The sequence below is a fragment of the Vulpes vulpes genome, chromosome 1, assembly GCF_048418805.1.
Source record: "Vulpes vulpes isolate BD-2025 chromosome 1, VulVul3, whole genome shotgun sequence".
NCBI lineage: Eukaryota > Metazoa > Chordata > Mammalia > Carnivora > Canidae > Vulpes > Vulpes vulpes.
Window position 1 is genome coordinate 21,474,479 of NC_132780.1, and position 15,260 is coordinate 21,489,738.

General features: G+C 49.9%; 1 protein-coding gene and 1 pseudogene across 8 annotated transcripts; both read right to left on the bottom strand.

Moving 5' to 3' along the window:
* On the bottom strand, positions 1-5,922 carry ZNF835 (zinc finger protein 835). 8 transcript variants are annotated; one of them, XM_072760160.1, is made up of 4 exons: positions 5,609-5,922; positions 4,505-4,626; positions 4,209-4,299; positions 1-2,025 (listed from the first exon to the last, which is right to left on the bottom strand). In XM_072760160.1, the coding sequence occupies exon 4, from the start codon at positions 1,976-1,978 to the stop codon at positions 338-340; it is 1,641 nt and encodes a 546-aa protein (XP_072616261.1). In that variant the 5' UTR covers positions 1,979-2,025; positions 4,209-4,299; positions 4,505-4,626; positions 5,609-5,922; the 3' UTR covers positions 1-337. The 8 variants fall into 8 exon arrangements, with proteins under 8 accessions (XP_072616261.1, XP_072616264.1, XP_072616266.1 ...); XM_072760163.1 differs by having other exon boundaries at positions 5,632-5,898; XM_072760165.1 differs by having other exon boundaries at positions 4,533-4,626; positions 5,632-5,839.
* Positions 5,923-9,374: 3,452 nt separating this feature from the next.
* On the bottom strand, positions 9,375-9,474 carry LOC112909446 (U6 spliceosomal RNA; annotated as a pseudogene).
* Between the last annotated feature and the right edge of the window lie 5,786 nt (positions 9,475-15,260).

The window sequence follows — 15,260 nt, forward strand, 5'->3', positions numbered from 1 at the left end:
TTTTATCCAATTAATTTTATTGAACAAATGCCTACTCGATCATAAAAACTTCAACCACTAACAGGCTAGCTAGAGAAGCAAAGATAGTACTTTGGGTCCACTGTCGTGGACATTTATCATTCTGAACCAGGAAGCAGTGGGTCTTTGTGTGGTGGAGATGGGGGCTGTCTGGCGGATGTGGAGGGGAGGCCCGGCCCTGTGGCTTCCTCCCTGTGTGACCCTGGGCAAGTCACTGAGCTTCTCTGAGCCTCAGTTTTCTCATGGGGAGGCTAGGGTCTCTCCCCTCGGTGCTATGAGGTCAGAAGTGAGGTGTGAAAGTGCTCGGTGCAATGCCTGGCTAGGGGAGGACTTTATCTTCCCGCTGGTCTGCGGCAGTGTCTGAAGAGTCGCTGCTGCTCACAGGCTTCTCCTCCCTCCGGGAGCTCAGAGGTCGAGTTAGGTGTGGCAGCTGCGTGAAGGTGTCGCCACACTGGGTGCGCGGGTAGGCCTTCTTGTCAGTGTGCGTTCTCTGGTGTCGGATGAGGGCAGACGAGAAGCTGAAGGCCTTGCCACAGCTGCTGCACTCGTAGGGCTTCTCCCCGGTGTGCACGATGTGGTGCTGGATCAGGTAGGAACGGTTGCTGAAGGCCTTGCCACACTCGTGGCACGTGTAGGGCCGCTCACCCGTGTGCGTCCGCTGGTGCAGAGTAAGTGAGGAGCCCTGGCTGAAGGCCTTGCCACACTCTGTGCACCTGTAGGGCTTCTCACCCGTGTGGATCTTCTGGTGCTCAATGAGGGAGGACACATGGCTGAAGGCCACCCCGCACTCTAGGCACTTGTAGGGCTTGGCGCCTGTATGCACCAGGTGGTGCTGCACCAGGTGGGAGCGGTTGCTGAAGGCGCGGCCGCAGTCCTGGCATGCATAGGGCCGCTCACCTGTGTGCACGCGCTGGTGCTGGCTCAGGTGTGACACCTGCGTGAAGGCCTTCCCGCACTGTGTGCATGCATATGGCTTCTCGCCTGTGTGGATACGCCGATGCTCCGTGAGTGAGGCGCTCTGGCTAAAGGGCGCGCCACACTCGGGGCATGTGTAGGGCTTCTCACCAGTGTGCACACGCCGGTGTTGCGTCAGATGCGCGATTTGTGTGAAGGCCTTGGCGCACTGGCTGCAGGCGTAGGGCCGCTCGGCCGTGTGTGTGCGCTGGTGGCGGATGAGTGCCGACGAGAAGCGGAAGGCCTTGGCGCACTGGCCACAGGCATATGGCTTCTCGCCAGTGTGGATGCGCTGGTGCTCCAGCAGGGATGAGCGGTTGCGGAAGGCCTTGGCGCACTGACCGCATGCGTAAGGCCGCTCGCCCGTGTGCACGCGCCGGTGCTGGGCCAGGTGCGTGGGACGCGCGAAGGCCTTGCCGCAGTCGGTGCAGTGGTGCGGCCGCTCACCCGTGTGCGTGCGCCAGTGTGACGCCAGGTAGGAGCCCTGGCTGAAGGCCTTGCCACACTCGGGGCACGCGTAGGGCCGCTCGCCTGTGTGCGTGCGCTGGTGCAGGGTCAGGTGCACGCTCTGGCTGAAGGCCTTGCCGCACTCGGCGCATGTGAACGGCTTCTCGCCAGTGTGGGTTCTTTGGTGCAGCGTGAATGCCGAGCAGTAGCTGAAGGCCTTGCCGCAGTCGCCACACTTCCACGGCTTTCTGGGGCTATCCTCTCCCTCCTCCTCGCAGGCGGCCTTCTTCTGCTTCGGGGGCCTTCTAGGTGCACTGTGCCCCTGGGGCCTGCTGTCGGCTGGGGGAAGGGGCAGGCTCGGGCTGGTGCCCGGGACCTCGCTGGGTTCATCCTGTGCCTGCACAGTGGCCTCGGCAGTGTCCTCCCCGCGGGTGGTGGCCTCTGCCTTGGGACAGCTTTCCAGCTTTCCCTGCAGGTCCTTGAACTGACCTTCTTGTTCCTGGGATGGTCCCACTTCAGAGCCCTGGGTGGCAGCCATGGCCAAGAGACCTTCTTTCATCTGTGCTTCCTGAGCCACTGTCTGTTTTCACATCTTCGTTACTAGATCTGAAAGGAAAGGGAAAAACCAAATAGGTTGGTCATCAGTCCCGGGCTGGAGAAGATGTCGTGCAGAGTCCCAACCGCCATACCACTGGCAGTTCGGCTCAGATGTTCTTTGTTGCAGGGTGGTCTGCGTCCTTCACGATGTTTAGCAGTGCCCCTACTTCTACCCATTGATTGCAGGTAGCATCCCCGACAAGGTGTAACCACCAGAAGTGTCTCTAGACATTTCCAAGGGTCCCTTGGGGGGCAAAATGATCCCTCATTGAGAATCACTGATTTAACAGAACTGAAAACAAGTTTATTTAAAGATTTTATTTATTTATTTGAAAGAGAGAGGGACAGCATGAGCAGGGGGAGGGGCAGAGGGAGAGAGAGAAGCAGACTCCCCATGGAGCAGGGAGCCCCATGTGGGGCTTGATCCCAAGACCCTGGGATCACAGACCTGAGCTGAAGGCAGATGTTCAACCACTAAGTCACCTAGGGACCCCTACTGAAAACAATTTTAAAAGATCCTTGCAAAACCATGAATCTGACAGCTCTTAGATATACCCTTGCAACCTGGTACTATAGCCCAAAATGTGTCCCCCTCCCTCGAAGTTCATAGATCAAAGCCTGAAGTGATGGTGTCTGGAGGTGAGAGCTTTGGGAGATAATGAGGCCCCCCATGATGGGACTAGTGTCCTCATAAAAGGAAAACAGGCCAGAGCTTCCTCTCCAGCATGTGAGGACACAGTGAGGAGGAGACTGCAAGCCATGAAGAGGGTGCTCACCAGAACCCCAACCATGCTGATGCCCTAATCCTGGATTTCAGTCTCCAGAAGTGTGAGGAAATAAACTGTTGTTGAACACAGCAAGTCTCTAGTACTTTGTTATGCCAGTCTGAGAAGAGAGTTTTGTTTTCTGGAAAATCATACACAGAGGAAGAGGGGGCTCCCAACTCCACACATAATATACTGTGGGAGCAGGCACTGGAAGACCCACTGGCATCTTCTAGGAAAGCTGTAGACACACAATCCCTATAGCCCAGTAATTACATTTTCTGGAACGTGAGCAAGAGAAGCATGCATACGTGTGTACCCGGAGGCCTGGCCAAGATTGTAACAGTCCAACACCAGGAAACAATCCAACTGCCCATTAACAAGGGAGCAGTCAGATAAACAGGGTCATACAATGGAGCATCTCACAGCATAAACACGAATGCTGATCAGCTGCCGTACCGGCTCAGAACCTCAGACACACAGTGTTGGCAAACAAAGCAAGATGCAAAGAATTTATCAGGTACGATGCATTTTAGGTAAAAATAGTCAAACTCAATCTATTTTTTAGGGATTATGATCATGTGGCAAAGGTACACTGCTCCACTGTGGACCGGCAGCCTGTGACAAATGCAGGGCTTGGCCCCTCTGCAGGCCTGGCAACTTGGAATATGCTTTTTTAACAAGAGGCTCAGGTGATTTGTAGGCACAGGAGTGTCTGAGAGGTGCTGGTCTTGGCCACTCCGAAGCCACTTTGGGTGTACTGGTACAGTGGCAATAACTAGCACCTGCTGAACACAGAGCTATATGCCTGGCATCCTTGAAGCTTTGGCATGTGTTAGCTTACTATTCCTCACATTATTGAGGAATAATGTTCCCAGAAGTGACAAGCTAGGTCCCACACCTGGGTACCTGGCTCCAGAGCTTACCCTCCACAATGCCCTCGTCTACCCCCAGCTCATACTTCTCCAACCATGAGCCTCACCCTGTTCCACAAATATTCCAGGAGTGCTCCTGCCTCAGAACCTTTGCACTGGCTGTTCCATGCCTGGAATGTTCTTCCCCTGAGCCCAGGCCTGAGGGAAAAGACTTCTGAGCATAGACCCAGAGGTGAAGGAGTGAGTGTTCTGGGCCATGAGTGCAGCAGGGGCAAAGGTTCTGAGCCAGGACCACAGCTTGGGTGACAGAGGAAATGCAAAGGTGCTGGGCAGTGGGGGAGGGGGTGGAACAGAACAACCAAGGCAGGTAGCAGGGGGAGACTAGGTATGGTGGCGGCAAGGGTCAGACCAAGCAGGGTCTTGTGTGCAGCGGTAAGAACTCTGCTGGTGGGAGGCAGGCTGGGCTATGCCAGGTTCTGGCACCATCTTCAGGCAGTCCTCAGGCTAGAGTTAGCCCAGCTGTGTCCCCAGAGAGCTGGACAGTGGTACCCACCTTGTAGTCTTGAGAGTACTGGGTCCTGTCCATGTCACTCAGGTAGTAGCCCCTGCTCTGACCACCATGTACCAGGGGGTCCAGTCAGCATCTGTGAGAGAAAGAAATGGCAGCCATGAAGGGAAGATGCTGGGGCAAAGGCAGGTGGGCAGAACCAAACACAGGGCGTTTTCTGTGTGCGTGTGGGAGGGTATGCAGATTCAGGGCGGGGTGAGCTGGGCAGGGTCATGCAAAGAAACAGGCAACCAAAGGGGAGACACGGGGATCCCTGGGTGGTGCAGCGGTTTAGCGCCTGCCTTTGGCCCAGGGCGTGATCCTGGAGACCTGGGATCGAATCCCACGTCGGGCTCCCGGTGCATGGAGCCTGCTTCTCCCTCTGCCTATGTCTCTGCCTCTCTCTCTCTCTCTCTGTGTGTGACTATCATAAATAAATAAAAATTTAAAAAAAAACAAAACAAAAAAAAAAACAAAGGGGAGACATGGACACACTCAGAGGCAGACACACATATCCTGTTACACAGATATGCATGGAGTCACACAAAATCACACATGCCGTCCCGCCCCACACAGACAGCACCCACAGGGACACACCCAGACATGTGCACAGTCCTATGCAGCAGGCAGAGCTTCACATGTGCACAAAGTCACACACACACAGGGTCTCCCCTAAGTGTGGAAATACAGCGACCCCAGGTTTGCACAGGGTCTCATACACATCCTGTGACATCTGAAGAGATCTCCACAAGTGGTTGTGTTCAGACACGCAGAATGACACAGGCATGCTCAGGCTGACCAGCTCCAGGATAGTAGACACACCCATCAAAACACTGTGTACAGTGGCACACCCAGACACACAGAGTCCCACACCCCACACCCAAGAGAACATGTTCCACACACCAGCACACGTGACACAGGTCTCCAAGTGCAGACATCTGCTCAATTCTGCATGCTGCTTCCCCTTTACAGGTACATGCCCGTATGTCAGTCATGTGTAAACACACAGTGACTTAGGAGGGATGGCCTCACGTGCAGAGTTGCACACACAGGGCACAAACTGAGGTAGCCACCCTCATGCAAACACACAGGGACAGAATCACATGCATGGCTCACACCTGCATGGGCACACAGGTGCAAACACACGATGACATGCGGGGACGGATGGTGTTACAGGCATAGCTACACCGGCACAAAGTTGTGCAGTCACACACGTGCAGACACATGGAGACAGGCGGGGTGGGGCACACACGCACGGGGACACATACATGGTCACACACCTGCATGGGGGCAAAGTTGTGCAATCGCGCACGTGCAGACACACGAAGACACGCGGGGCGGGGTTCACACGCACACGGCGCCCGAGTCACGGACGTACACCGACACGCACCCCCGCGCACACTCACTCGCGCACGCGCACACCACACACCGCTGCCCTCGCTTCCCGGCACCAGCTCTGAAGGCCTCGGGCAGCATCCCCCGAGGTCGGTCAGGTTCTCCTGGGTCTCTGGCCCTGCCCGGCCGGTGCGGACCCCAGAAGCCCCTGGTCCCGCGGGGGCGCGGACGAGCCGGCAGCACGGGTCACCGCTACGACCACCCGGGTGGGCCTGAGCGCCAGGCCGGTGCGGACTGCGCGTGCGTGCCGGGACAGCGAGAGCCCGCGGACCGCTCCCGAGAACTACGACTCCCGGAAGGCATTGCGCCGCCGCCCTGGGGGCCCGGAAGTTCTCGGCCCAGTGCGCGAAGGGGGGCCGCAGGACGGCTCCGAGTGGTGGGCGGGGCCAGTAATAGGGGGCGGGACTCTTCTTCCTCAGAGGAGGGGAGGGGCGGAGTCGACAGGCTTACAACTGGATCCGAGCTGCTAAGTCACTTCCCGCAGGCGGTTCCAACCCACAGCTCGTGGTGAAGTCGTGTAAAGCATTTGTCTCAGCAATTTGCTCTAATTCCCTTCCACAGCAGAGCAGGTGGCAAATCCATAGATGTGGGCCAATGGTTATAATAGCAAACATGTACATCTACGGGACTCCTGGCCAGCCAGTCTTTTATTTATTTTTTTAATTTAATTTTTTAAAGATTTTATTTATTCATTCATGAGAAAGAGAGAGGCAGACATAGGCAGAGGGAGAAGCATTCTCCCTGCGTAGAACCTGATGCAGGACTCGATCCCAGGATCCTGGGATCATGACTTGAGCCCAAGGCAGGTGCTCAACCACTGAGCCACCAGGTGCCCCGAGAGGGAACATCTTCTTCAAAGAATGGACCATGGAAACAGCTCAAACATTCTTTTCCTTAAAATACGATTTTTAAGGCCGTTTCCTTTAGAAAGCTATATTTAACTGCTATGGGCTGAATTGTGCCCCATCCTCCAAGAAAAGGAAGATGCACATGAATCTGAACCCCCAGTATCTCAGGATGTGATCTTATTTGGACACGGGGTCTTTACAGAGGTAATCAAGTTAAAATGAAGTCCTTAGGGCGGGCCCTAATGCAACATGACTGGTGTCCTTGAATACAGAGGCAGATACACAGAAGAGGTACACATTGCAGGGGTGAGCCACATACACCTGATGCCTGCACAGAAAGACCTGAATCAGCATCTCTATGTCGTTTTGGAACGTAGGTGAAGTTTGCTGGGGTGAGGTCCAGAGCCAACTACCAAGAAAGAATTTGTGAGACGTCTTTAGTGCAAAATAGTGGTTTTCTTAATGCACGGGGACAGGACCCATGGACAGAAAGAGCTGCTGCCCCTGGGGTTGTGAGGGGTAACTGATTATATACTTGGGAGTTGGGGGAGGTAAGGAAAAAAGGGAGGTGTTCAAAAGAATTTTTGTATGCTAAAGAGGACCTACGAGATACTGGAGGCTTTGCCATTATCAAGTTAAGATTGTTTTTCCATCTAGTAAAGCATTAACATTAAGATGGTTGGGAGTTTTTGGGGCACCTGGGTGGCTCGGTGGTTGAGCACCTGCCTTTGGCGCAGGTTGGGATCCTGGGTTCCTGGGATCAAGTTCTGCATCGGGCTCCCCGCAGGGAGCCTGCTTCTCTCTCTGCCTGTGTCTTTGCCTCTCTCTGTGTCTCATGTCTCACATATTTTATAAAGAAAATCTTAAGAAAAAAAAAGATAGTAGGGAGTTTCCTTCTGGAAGTTAGGTTATTGTAAAAAATGTTTTGTTCCTGTAAATTAATAAGACATTTGTAAACCAAGGGAAATTCATGTCTTGCAGGATTGTGATCTTTATCGGTTAACTGTTTTTCCTTTCCCTTAGCTTTAGGGCAGCCAGGAGTGCTGAGGAAGGTCACAAGTATCCCACCTGGTGGGGGTGGCTCCTCTGCGGGGTGTCAGCTTGTGGTTTGTCCTTAGCTAGCCTTCTTTTAAAAAACATCTCATTTAAATTCAATTTTCTGACATACAGTATAGCCCCCAGTGCTTAACTCATCATGTGCCCTCTTTAGTGCCAGTCATCCAGTCACCCCATCCCCTCACTCTCCTCCCCTTCTGCAACCCTCTGTTTCTCAGAGTTAGGAGTCTCTCTCATGGTCTGTCTTCCTCTCTAATTTTGTATTATGTTAAGTGAAATGAGTAAATATCAGCTAGCCTTCTGTTCCCTCATCACATCTGATTCAATCAGGGGAGACTGGCCAAGCCCACTCGTGAAACAGCATCATAGGAGTCTCAAGGGGACATAGGTCGGACAGGGGTGTGCAGAGAGGGAACAGAGATAAATGTTAGTTCTAAGTGTAATTAGAGAAATCACCAATAAGTCTTATTTCCAAAAAGATAAAAGAGGCCATATGTATGTACACCACAGTGCTTATAATTATGCTCTTCAGTTACCTCCAAAGACCCCTACTCTTTCCTTAAACTAGTGTGCTGATCACTTGGGGGCACTGTTGCCCCACAGAAGGAAGGATAAAATCTGCTCAAACAAAGACTTTCCCTCAAAAAATAGGGGAAAATAGGATTCCATGGGGGTTGTTGAGTGCCAGGGGGAGGCCAAAAGGTCCCTCAAGCCGGGTGGGGGTCGTCTGTCCATTCTGCCCAGGAAAGGCACTTTTAGGTCCCTTTCCCCAGAAAAACTCCTTGCACACAGGCTCCTAGAAGTGCAAGGAATGCACTTGAAATGGACACGTTTTCTTGAATGTAATTTTGTTAGAGCAAGAAGAGGTGTGGTATGTTCCTGCCCCCTCACCTCTCTAGGGCCTGGGTTGGTGGGCAGGAGGGTCGGTGACACAAAGATATCACCATGGTTCATGAGTGTCACTGGTGTGACTTTGTCTTTGACCCTAGCAGCACTTATGTGAGAGGCAATCAGAAAGCCCCAGGGCTTCCTGGCTTGCTCTGTGCAGACTCCAGGTCCCAGCTTCTGCTGGGTGCCCCCAGCCCAGCCAGCGATTTGCTTCCCCTGCTCCTAACCCTGGGATGGTGCCCCAGGGATGAAGTCCTCCATAGCAATTCACACAACTGTTTTTAAAAATTATATTCCAGTCTATCCTATTTTATTTCATTAAAAATATACTGGTCATGCATGATAAATGGGATTGATTACACCATCCCTCATATAGACCACCTCCTCTGGAGACAGCTGAAAAACTCTGCGGTTAAAAACACCCATACAGGAGCTAGACTTTTTTTTTTTTTTTTAATTTTTATTTATTTATGATAGTCACAGAGAGAGAGAGAGAGGCAGAGGCACAGGCGGAGGGAGAAAAGCAGGCTCCATGCACCGGGAGCCCGACGTGGGATTCGATCCCGGGTCTCCAGGATCGCGCCCTGGGCCAAAGGCAGGCGCCAAACCGCTGCGCCACCCAGGGATCCCAGGAGCTAGACTTTTATACCTTGGTCCCTGGCTAAGCCATAACAGTGGTGTGACTTTGGTGAAGGCATGTCAACTCTTAGTTCTTCCTACATGTAAAATGGGATGATACAGGGAATGGCACCCACCTCTTCTGCGTGGTGCAGTTGAAAGTATACAGAATAGTATCTGACCCACGATAATTCCCTTAAAAGACTCAGAAGTATGATGATGAGGATGATGGTACCTAACCAGATTGGCCAGATCAGTTTTGATCCCAAGGAATACAATATTTATTTATTTTTATTTATTTCTTAAAGATTTTATTTATTTATTCATGAGGGACACAGAGGGAGGCAGAGATATAGGCAGAGGGAGAAAAAATATGGAACACTTCACGAATTTGAGTGTCATCCTTGCACAAGGGCCATGCTAATCTTCTCTGTATCATTCCAATTTTTTTTTTAATTTTTTATTTATTTATTTATTATAGTCACAGAGAGAGAGAGAGAGAGAGAGAGAGAGAGAGAGAGAGAGGCAGAGACACAGGCAGAGGGAGAAGCAGGCTCCATGCACTGGGAGCCTGACGTGGGATTCGATCCCGGGTCTCCGGGATCGCGCCCTGGGCCAAAGGCAGGCGCCAAACCGCTGCGCCACCCAGGGATCCCTCATTCCAATTTTAGTATATGTGCTGCCAAAGCGAGTACCCAGGAATACAATATTTAATGTTTAAAAACTACTGATGCCTTAGGACTCAATTTCTTCATTGGCGAAGTGGAGACAAAAAAAATGTACTTCCTTCATAAGGGTATGGTGAGAATTATGGAGACGATCCAATCATTCAACAAATCTATATATTTTTCATCTACCTATCCATCTATCTACACACACATCCACACACCCATCCACTCAGCCATCCATCCACATATCACATATCTATCTATCTTTCTATCACCTTTTTTTTTTTTTTTTATTATCTACTGTGTGCCAGAACTGCTCTAATCACTGGTGATACACCTACTAACAAAATTAAAATGCCTGTTCGGGATGCTTGGGTTGCTCAGCGGTTGAATGTCTGCCTTTGGCTCAGGGTGTGATTCTGGAGACCTGGGGTTGAGTCCCCCATTGGGCTCCCTGCATGGAGCCTGCTTCTCCCTCTGCCTTGTCTCTGCCTCTTTCTCTCTGTGTCTCATGAATAAATAAATAAATAAATAAATAAATAAATAAATAAATAAATCTTTTTTTTTTTTTTTTAAATGCCTGTCCCTCCCGGGTCTTCCATTCTGCTGGAAGAAGAAAGACTCTTATCCAGTGAATAAGTTAATTATCTAGTATTCTAGAAATTGATAAATGCCGTGAACGAGAGGCACCTGGGTGGCTCAGTGGTTGAGCACCTGCCTTCGGCTCAGGGTGTGATCCCGGGATCTGAGACTGAGTCCTGCTCCCTGAGAGGAGCCTGGTTCTCCCTCTGCCTATGTCTTTGCCTCTCTCTCTCTGTGTCTTTCATGAATGAATAAATAAATTTTTTAAAAAAATGCTGTGAATGAAAATAGAGCCCGGCAGTAGGGGGGAATGACATTGGAAGGATATTTTGGTTATATATTTTGGTTAATACTTTCTTCAGGGACTGCCACACTGAGGAGGTGTTAATTAGGCAAAGATACAGGGAGGTGAAGGAGAAACATGTTTTTGAGAGAAGGTATGGCAGGGGCAAAATAGGTGAGCTGGGAATATCCAATCCTTGGAGCACTGGCACAGAGCCTACAATGTGCTCCAGGTGGAGGGGACAGGGTGTCTTATAGGAGATATAATGGGATCTGGGCCATGTAGGGCTTCCCAGATCACTCTAAAATTTTGGCTTTCATCCTGAGCGTGATGTGGAGCCAGTAGAGGATTTTAAGCAGAAGAGTAGCCATTATACGATTGACCTTTTAATAGGATGACTTTGTTGAGTAATGGTATAAGAGTAGCAGGTGACAAGCATGGGGGATGGGAGAGTAAACCTTGTATGGATGATGGCGATTTAAACAAGGAAGACAGTGATGGGGATCTTAAGAGGTGTTCTGATGTCCACCATATTGGAAGAGAAAACCAACAGGATTGGCTTATAATTTATACATACAAAACTATGGTAAGCATGACACCAAAGTTTTCAATATCAAGTAACAAACCACCAAGTTACTATTAATTGAAATGCTGGAAATTGTGGTAGAAGCAGGTAGGGTGGCTCTCCTTAGGATCTCTACAATGGCTCTCTTCATTCCAGTTCTCTTTCAGGCATTAGCTGGAAATTTACAGAAGGTGGGTTTTTTTTTCTTAATAAATTTATTTTTTATTGGTGTTCAATTTGCCAACATATAGAATAACACCCAGTGCTCATCCCATCAAGTGCCCCCTCAGTGCCCTTCACCCAGTCACCCCCACCCCCCACCCACCTCCCCTTCCACCACCCCTAGTTCGTTTCCCAGAGTTAGGAGTCTCTCATGTTCTGTCTCCCTTTCTGATGTTTCCCACTAATTTTCTCTCCTTTCCCCTTTATTCCCTTTCACTATTTTTTATATTCCCCAAATGAATGAGACCATATAATGTTTGTCCTTCTCTGATTGACTTATTTCACTCAGCATAATACCCTCCAGTTCCATCCATGTGGAAGCAAATGGTGGGGACTTGTCGTTTCTAATGGCTGAGTAATATTCCATTGTATACATAAACCACATCCCAGAAGGTGGTTAAATGAGGGATTCAGCTTCATGGGGGAGGATTGCAATAGCTGTGACTTGAGGAATGCAGTGTTCTGAAAAACAAGAAGTATTTAGATGGAAGGTGAGGCATCTGCATGATTTCCCCAGGGGTCTACAGTTTGCTTAAGACCATGGTAAGAACAGTGTTAATCTACCAATTCTAGTTGTATAGAAAACTTTCACTTTTTAAAAATTAAATTAAATTTTTATAGACAGGTCATAAGCCTTCATTGAGATGAGGAAACAGGTTTTTTCATTCCAGATCTTTACTAATATTTTTTACTAATATACTTCTTCAAACATTCCGTGAATTTTTTTCTTCTTCTTACAGTACATGCTCACAGTAGAGAATCTGAAACAATAAGAAATGGTAAAACGAATCCTCAGGCCCCAGACACACCTCCTGGAAGATGCCCCTGTCTCCCGTTAAAATGCATCGCATTCCACTTCAAAATTTATCGAATTGAGTTGAAATTATCTAGCTGGTATAATGCTATATACTGTAGACCTTTGACTAAATGTTCATTAATTTTAATTTTGCTTTTTTGGGGATCCTGGGTGGCTCAGTCAGTTAAGCATCTGCCTTTTGCTCAGGTGATGATCTCAGGGTCCTGGGATCAAGTCCCGGGTTGGGGGCTCCCTGCTCAGTGGAGAGTCTGCTTTTCCCTCTCCTTCGGTACTCGCTCTTTCTCTCTCTCAAATAATAAATAAAATCTTTTAAAATGTTTAATTTCTCTTCTTAAAAGAGGTCAAAGCCATTTTTAAAAGAACATTTCACTTTAAAATAGAAATAGGGAAGAGCAGAGAAAGGGGCTCAGGGACATATGTATTTTTGAAACTATTCATTTCCTAGGACTGTCATTCCAGGTCTCATAAACTGAATGGCTTACAAAACAGAAATGTGTTGTCCCACAGTTGGGGAGGCTGGTGTGGGAGGGCCGTGCTCCCTCTGCAGGTGCATGGGGAGGCCTCCGTTCTAGCTTCTGGTGCTCCCTGGGCTTGTGGCTCATCTTCATGTGCATGTGTGTACAAATTTTCTCTTTTTGTGAGGATACCATTAGTGCTCAAAGCGTACCCTAATGTTCTCATCTTATTTTTTTAAAAAATTTTAGGGTCACCTGGGTGGCTCAGTGGTTAAGCGTCCTTCTTTGACTCAGGGCATGATCCCGGGGTCCTGGGATGGAGTCCTGCATCGGGTTTCCTGCGTGGAGTCTGCTTCTCCCTCTGCCTATGTCTCTGCCTCTTTCTCTCTCTCTGTGTGTCTCTCATGAATGGTTAAATAAAATCTTTTAAAAAAATTTAAAAGGGTTTTATTTATTCATTTGACAGGAGAGAGAGAGAGAAAGCACAAGTAGGGGAAGTGGGAGAGGGAGACAGAGAAGCTGGCTCCCCGCTGAGCAGGGAGCCTGACAAGGACTCCATCCCAGGACCCCGGAATTATGACTCGAGCCTAAGCTGGTGGCTCAACCTACTGTACCACCAGGCGCCCCACGTTCTCACCTTAATTTGACAACCTGAAAAGACTCTACACCTACATAGGGTCACCTATACAAGGACTGTGAATTAGCATTTCAACATGTCCCTCTTGAGAGGTGGACACGAGTCAACCCAGAGCAGCGAGGAAGGGCTTCACCCAGCCACGTTCAGCTGCGGGAATGTGAGGACAGGGAAGGCAGGCAGCTGCTCAGGCATGGGTGGACTTTCCAGAAGAAGAGAGAGAAGGTATGAAGGGATAGGCCCTGGGAATGTGTTGTGTTGCTTGGTGGTGGATTTACACCAATGGCGAGAGGAAGTGAGAGATGAGGGCAATGAGGAATGATGAAAGAGCAGAAGTACCAAGGTATTTTAGGCACCAGTGGGGTTAAGGCATTACTGAGATCAAGTTGTAGAGAGGGGAGCTCACCTCAGTGTAGGCAGCGACCTGGGAAGGAGCCACTGAGGTAGTTTACAGGAAAAGGTTACTGGAAGGAGGAAGTCAAGACTCAGGAAAATCAGGGTATTTGAGGCATCACTTATGATGATTTTCTTTCAATCTTAAACAATGACAACTACCTAATAACAGCATGTGTGTGCAGGTTAGGCACCATGCAACTTCTCCAACATGGGAATTAGGACAATTCCACTATCATCTCCTGTTCTACCTTAACTTTCACTCATGATTACTTTACATTTTAATCAGCCACCACTGACAAGCCAGCTCAAGAAGATCTGCCATCAGAGGAAGGAATGTAGAGAGACCAAATGTTGAAAATGTGAACCACAGGAGTGGCAGTTCATGGGGTTTCAGAAAGATACTGAATATTGCTGTGTATCCCTCACGTGTAAAATATCCAAAGGACCATTTGTTTTTGTCATTAAGTTTCCTACCACAGTATTCAGTGACTGGCTGATGCTGAAAGAAATGGAGCTTTATGAAAACACTGGCTTTGTCTTGCATAGCCCTCCAAATGTTAACAGGGTCACAGGCTTCACCCCACTACTTTCGCAATCTGCCACCAGTCTGGTTGCCATGCCTGCAGCTTCTCCTGCAGAAAATCAGGATGGAGTGTCAGGAAGGGGAGGGCCCGTTGTCATGGAGACCTGCAGCAGAAAGCCTGACTCTGGCTGAAAATGGAATTCAGTATTTGAGAAAAGGAAGCTTCAGGGTGATTTCTTGAGTAGAGGTAGACCCCCATCCCCGGGGCTCCTGGCAGGGATTCCTGACTCTTCATCAGAGACTGGCACCGGAGAGTGTGAGGTGAGCTCCCCCGCAGACGCAGACGGCTCCTAGGCCCCCTCCTCACTGACTCCCAGGGCAGCTGCTGCTGCCTGAGACTCCACAGACTAAGCTCTCTCTACATCCATAATCTCTCTGCACAGACACCTGAAGCAGGGCTTAGAGGCTACCGGTGTCCTCAGATGGGGACTTCCCGTTCCAATGTCACCTCATCCAGGTGCTTCCACCCCACCTGCATGTCCGCAGACCCTCTCCCCTTGTCTCCTGCCCCTCCACTACCCTTTATTCCCCTTTGAATTTCTGCTGGGCAACCAGAAGAGTGAATTAGTGACGGCACTCCCCCAAAAGTCCCCCCAGGGGTTCACTGTTCCCTCAGAATGAAAGCCAAATTTTTCCATGGCCTACTTGGCCCTGCTGGGATCCTCATGGTCCTACTGATTTTATCTCCTCCTCAGTTGCAGCCACACTGGCCTCTGCCTGAGCCTCCAACCCCAGGACCTTTCCACCTGCTGTTCCTTCTACCTCTCCTCACCTGGGTCTTCATGGGGCTCCATCATGTCTCCATTCAGGGCTCAGATAAGAGGTCCTCCTCAGGGAAGATCCCACTCCCCATTACCATCCCCAGAGAACCTCCACACACCTCACACCACACACCCGCCTTATTCCCATTATGATGCTGATGCTTCCTTCATTCCCACACTTGTTTATTGCTTCTCCCACCACTGGAATGGAAACCCCTTGGCTTGTGGTAGAAAGAACAGAGCTAAAGTTCTGGTTTTCTGCTGGTACCAGGCTTGTCACCAGGGAG

What these genes read in the sequence shown, in the direction of transcription:
- ZNF835 (XM_025985252.2), bottom strand. Translation starts at nt 1,978, where the DNA reads ATGAAAGAAGGTCTCTTGGCCATGGCTGCCACCCAGGGCTCTGAAGTG.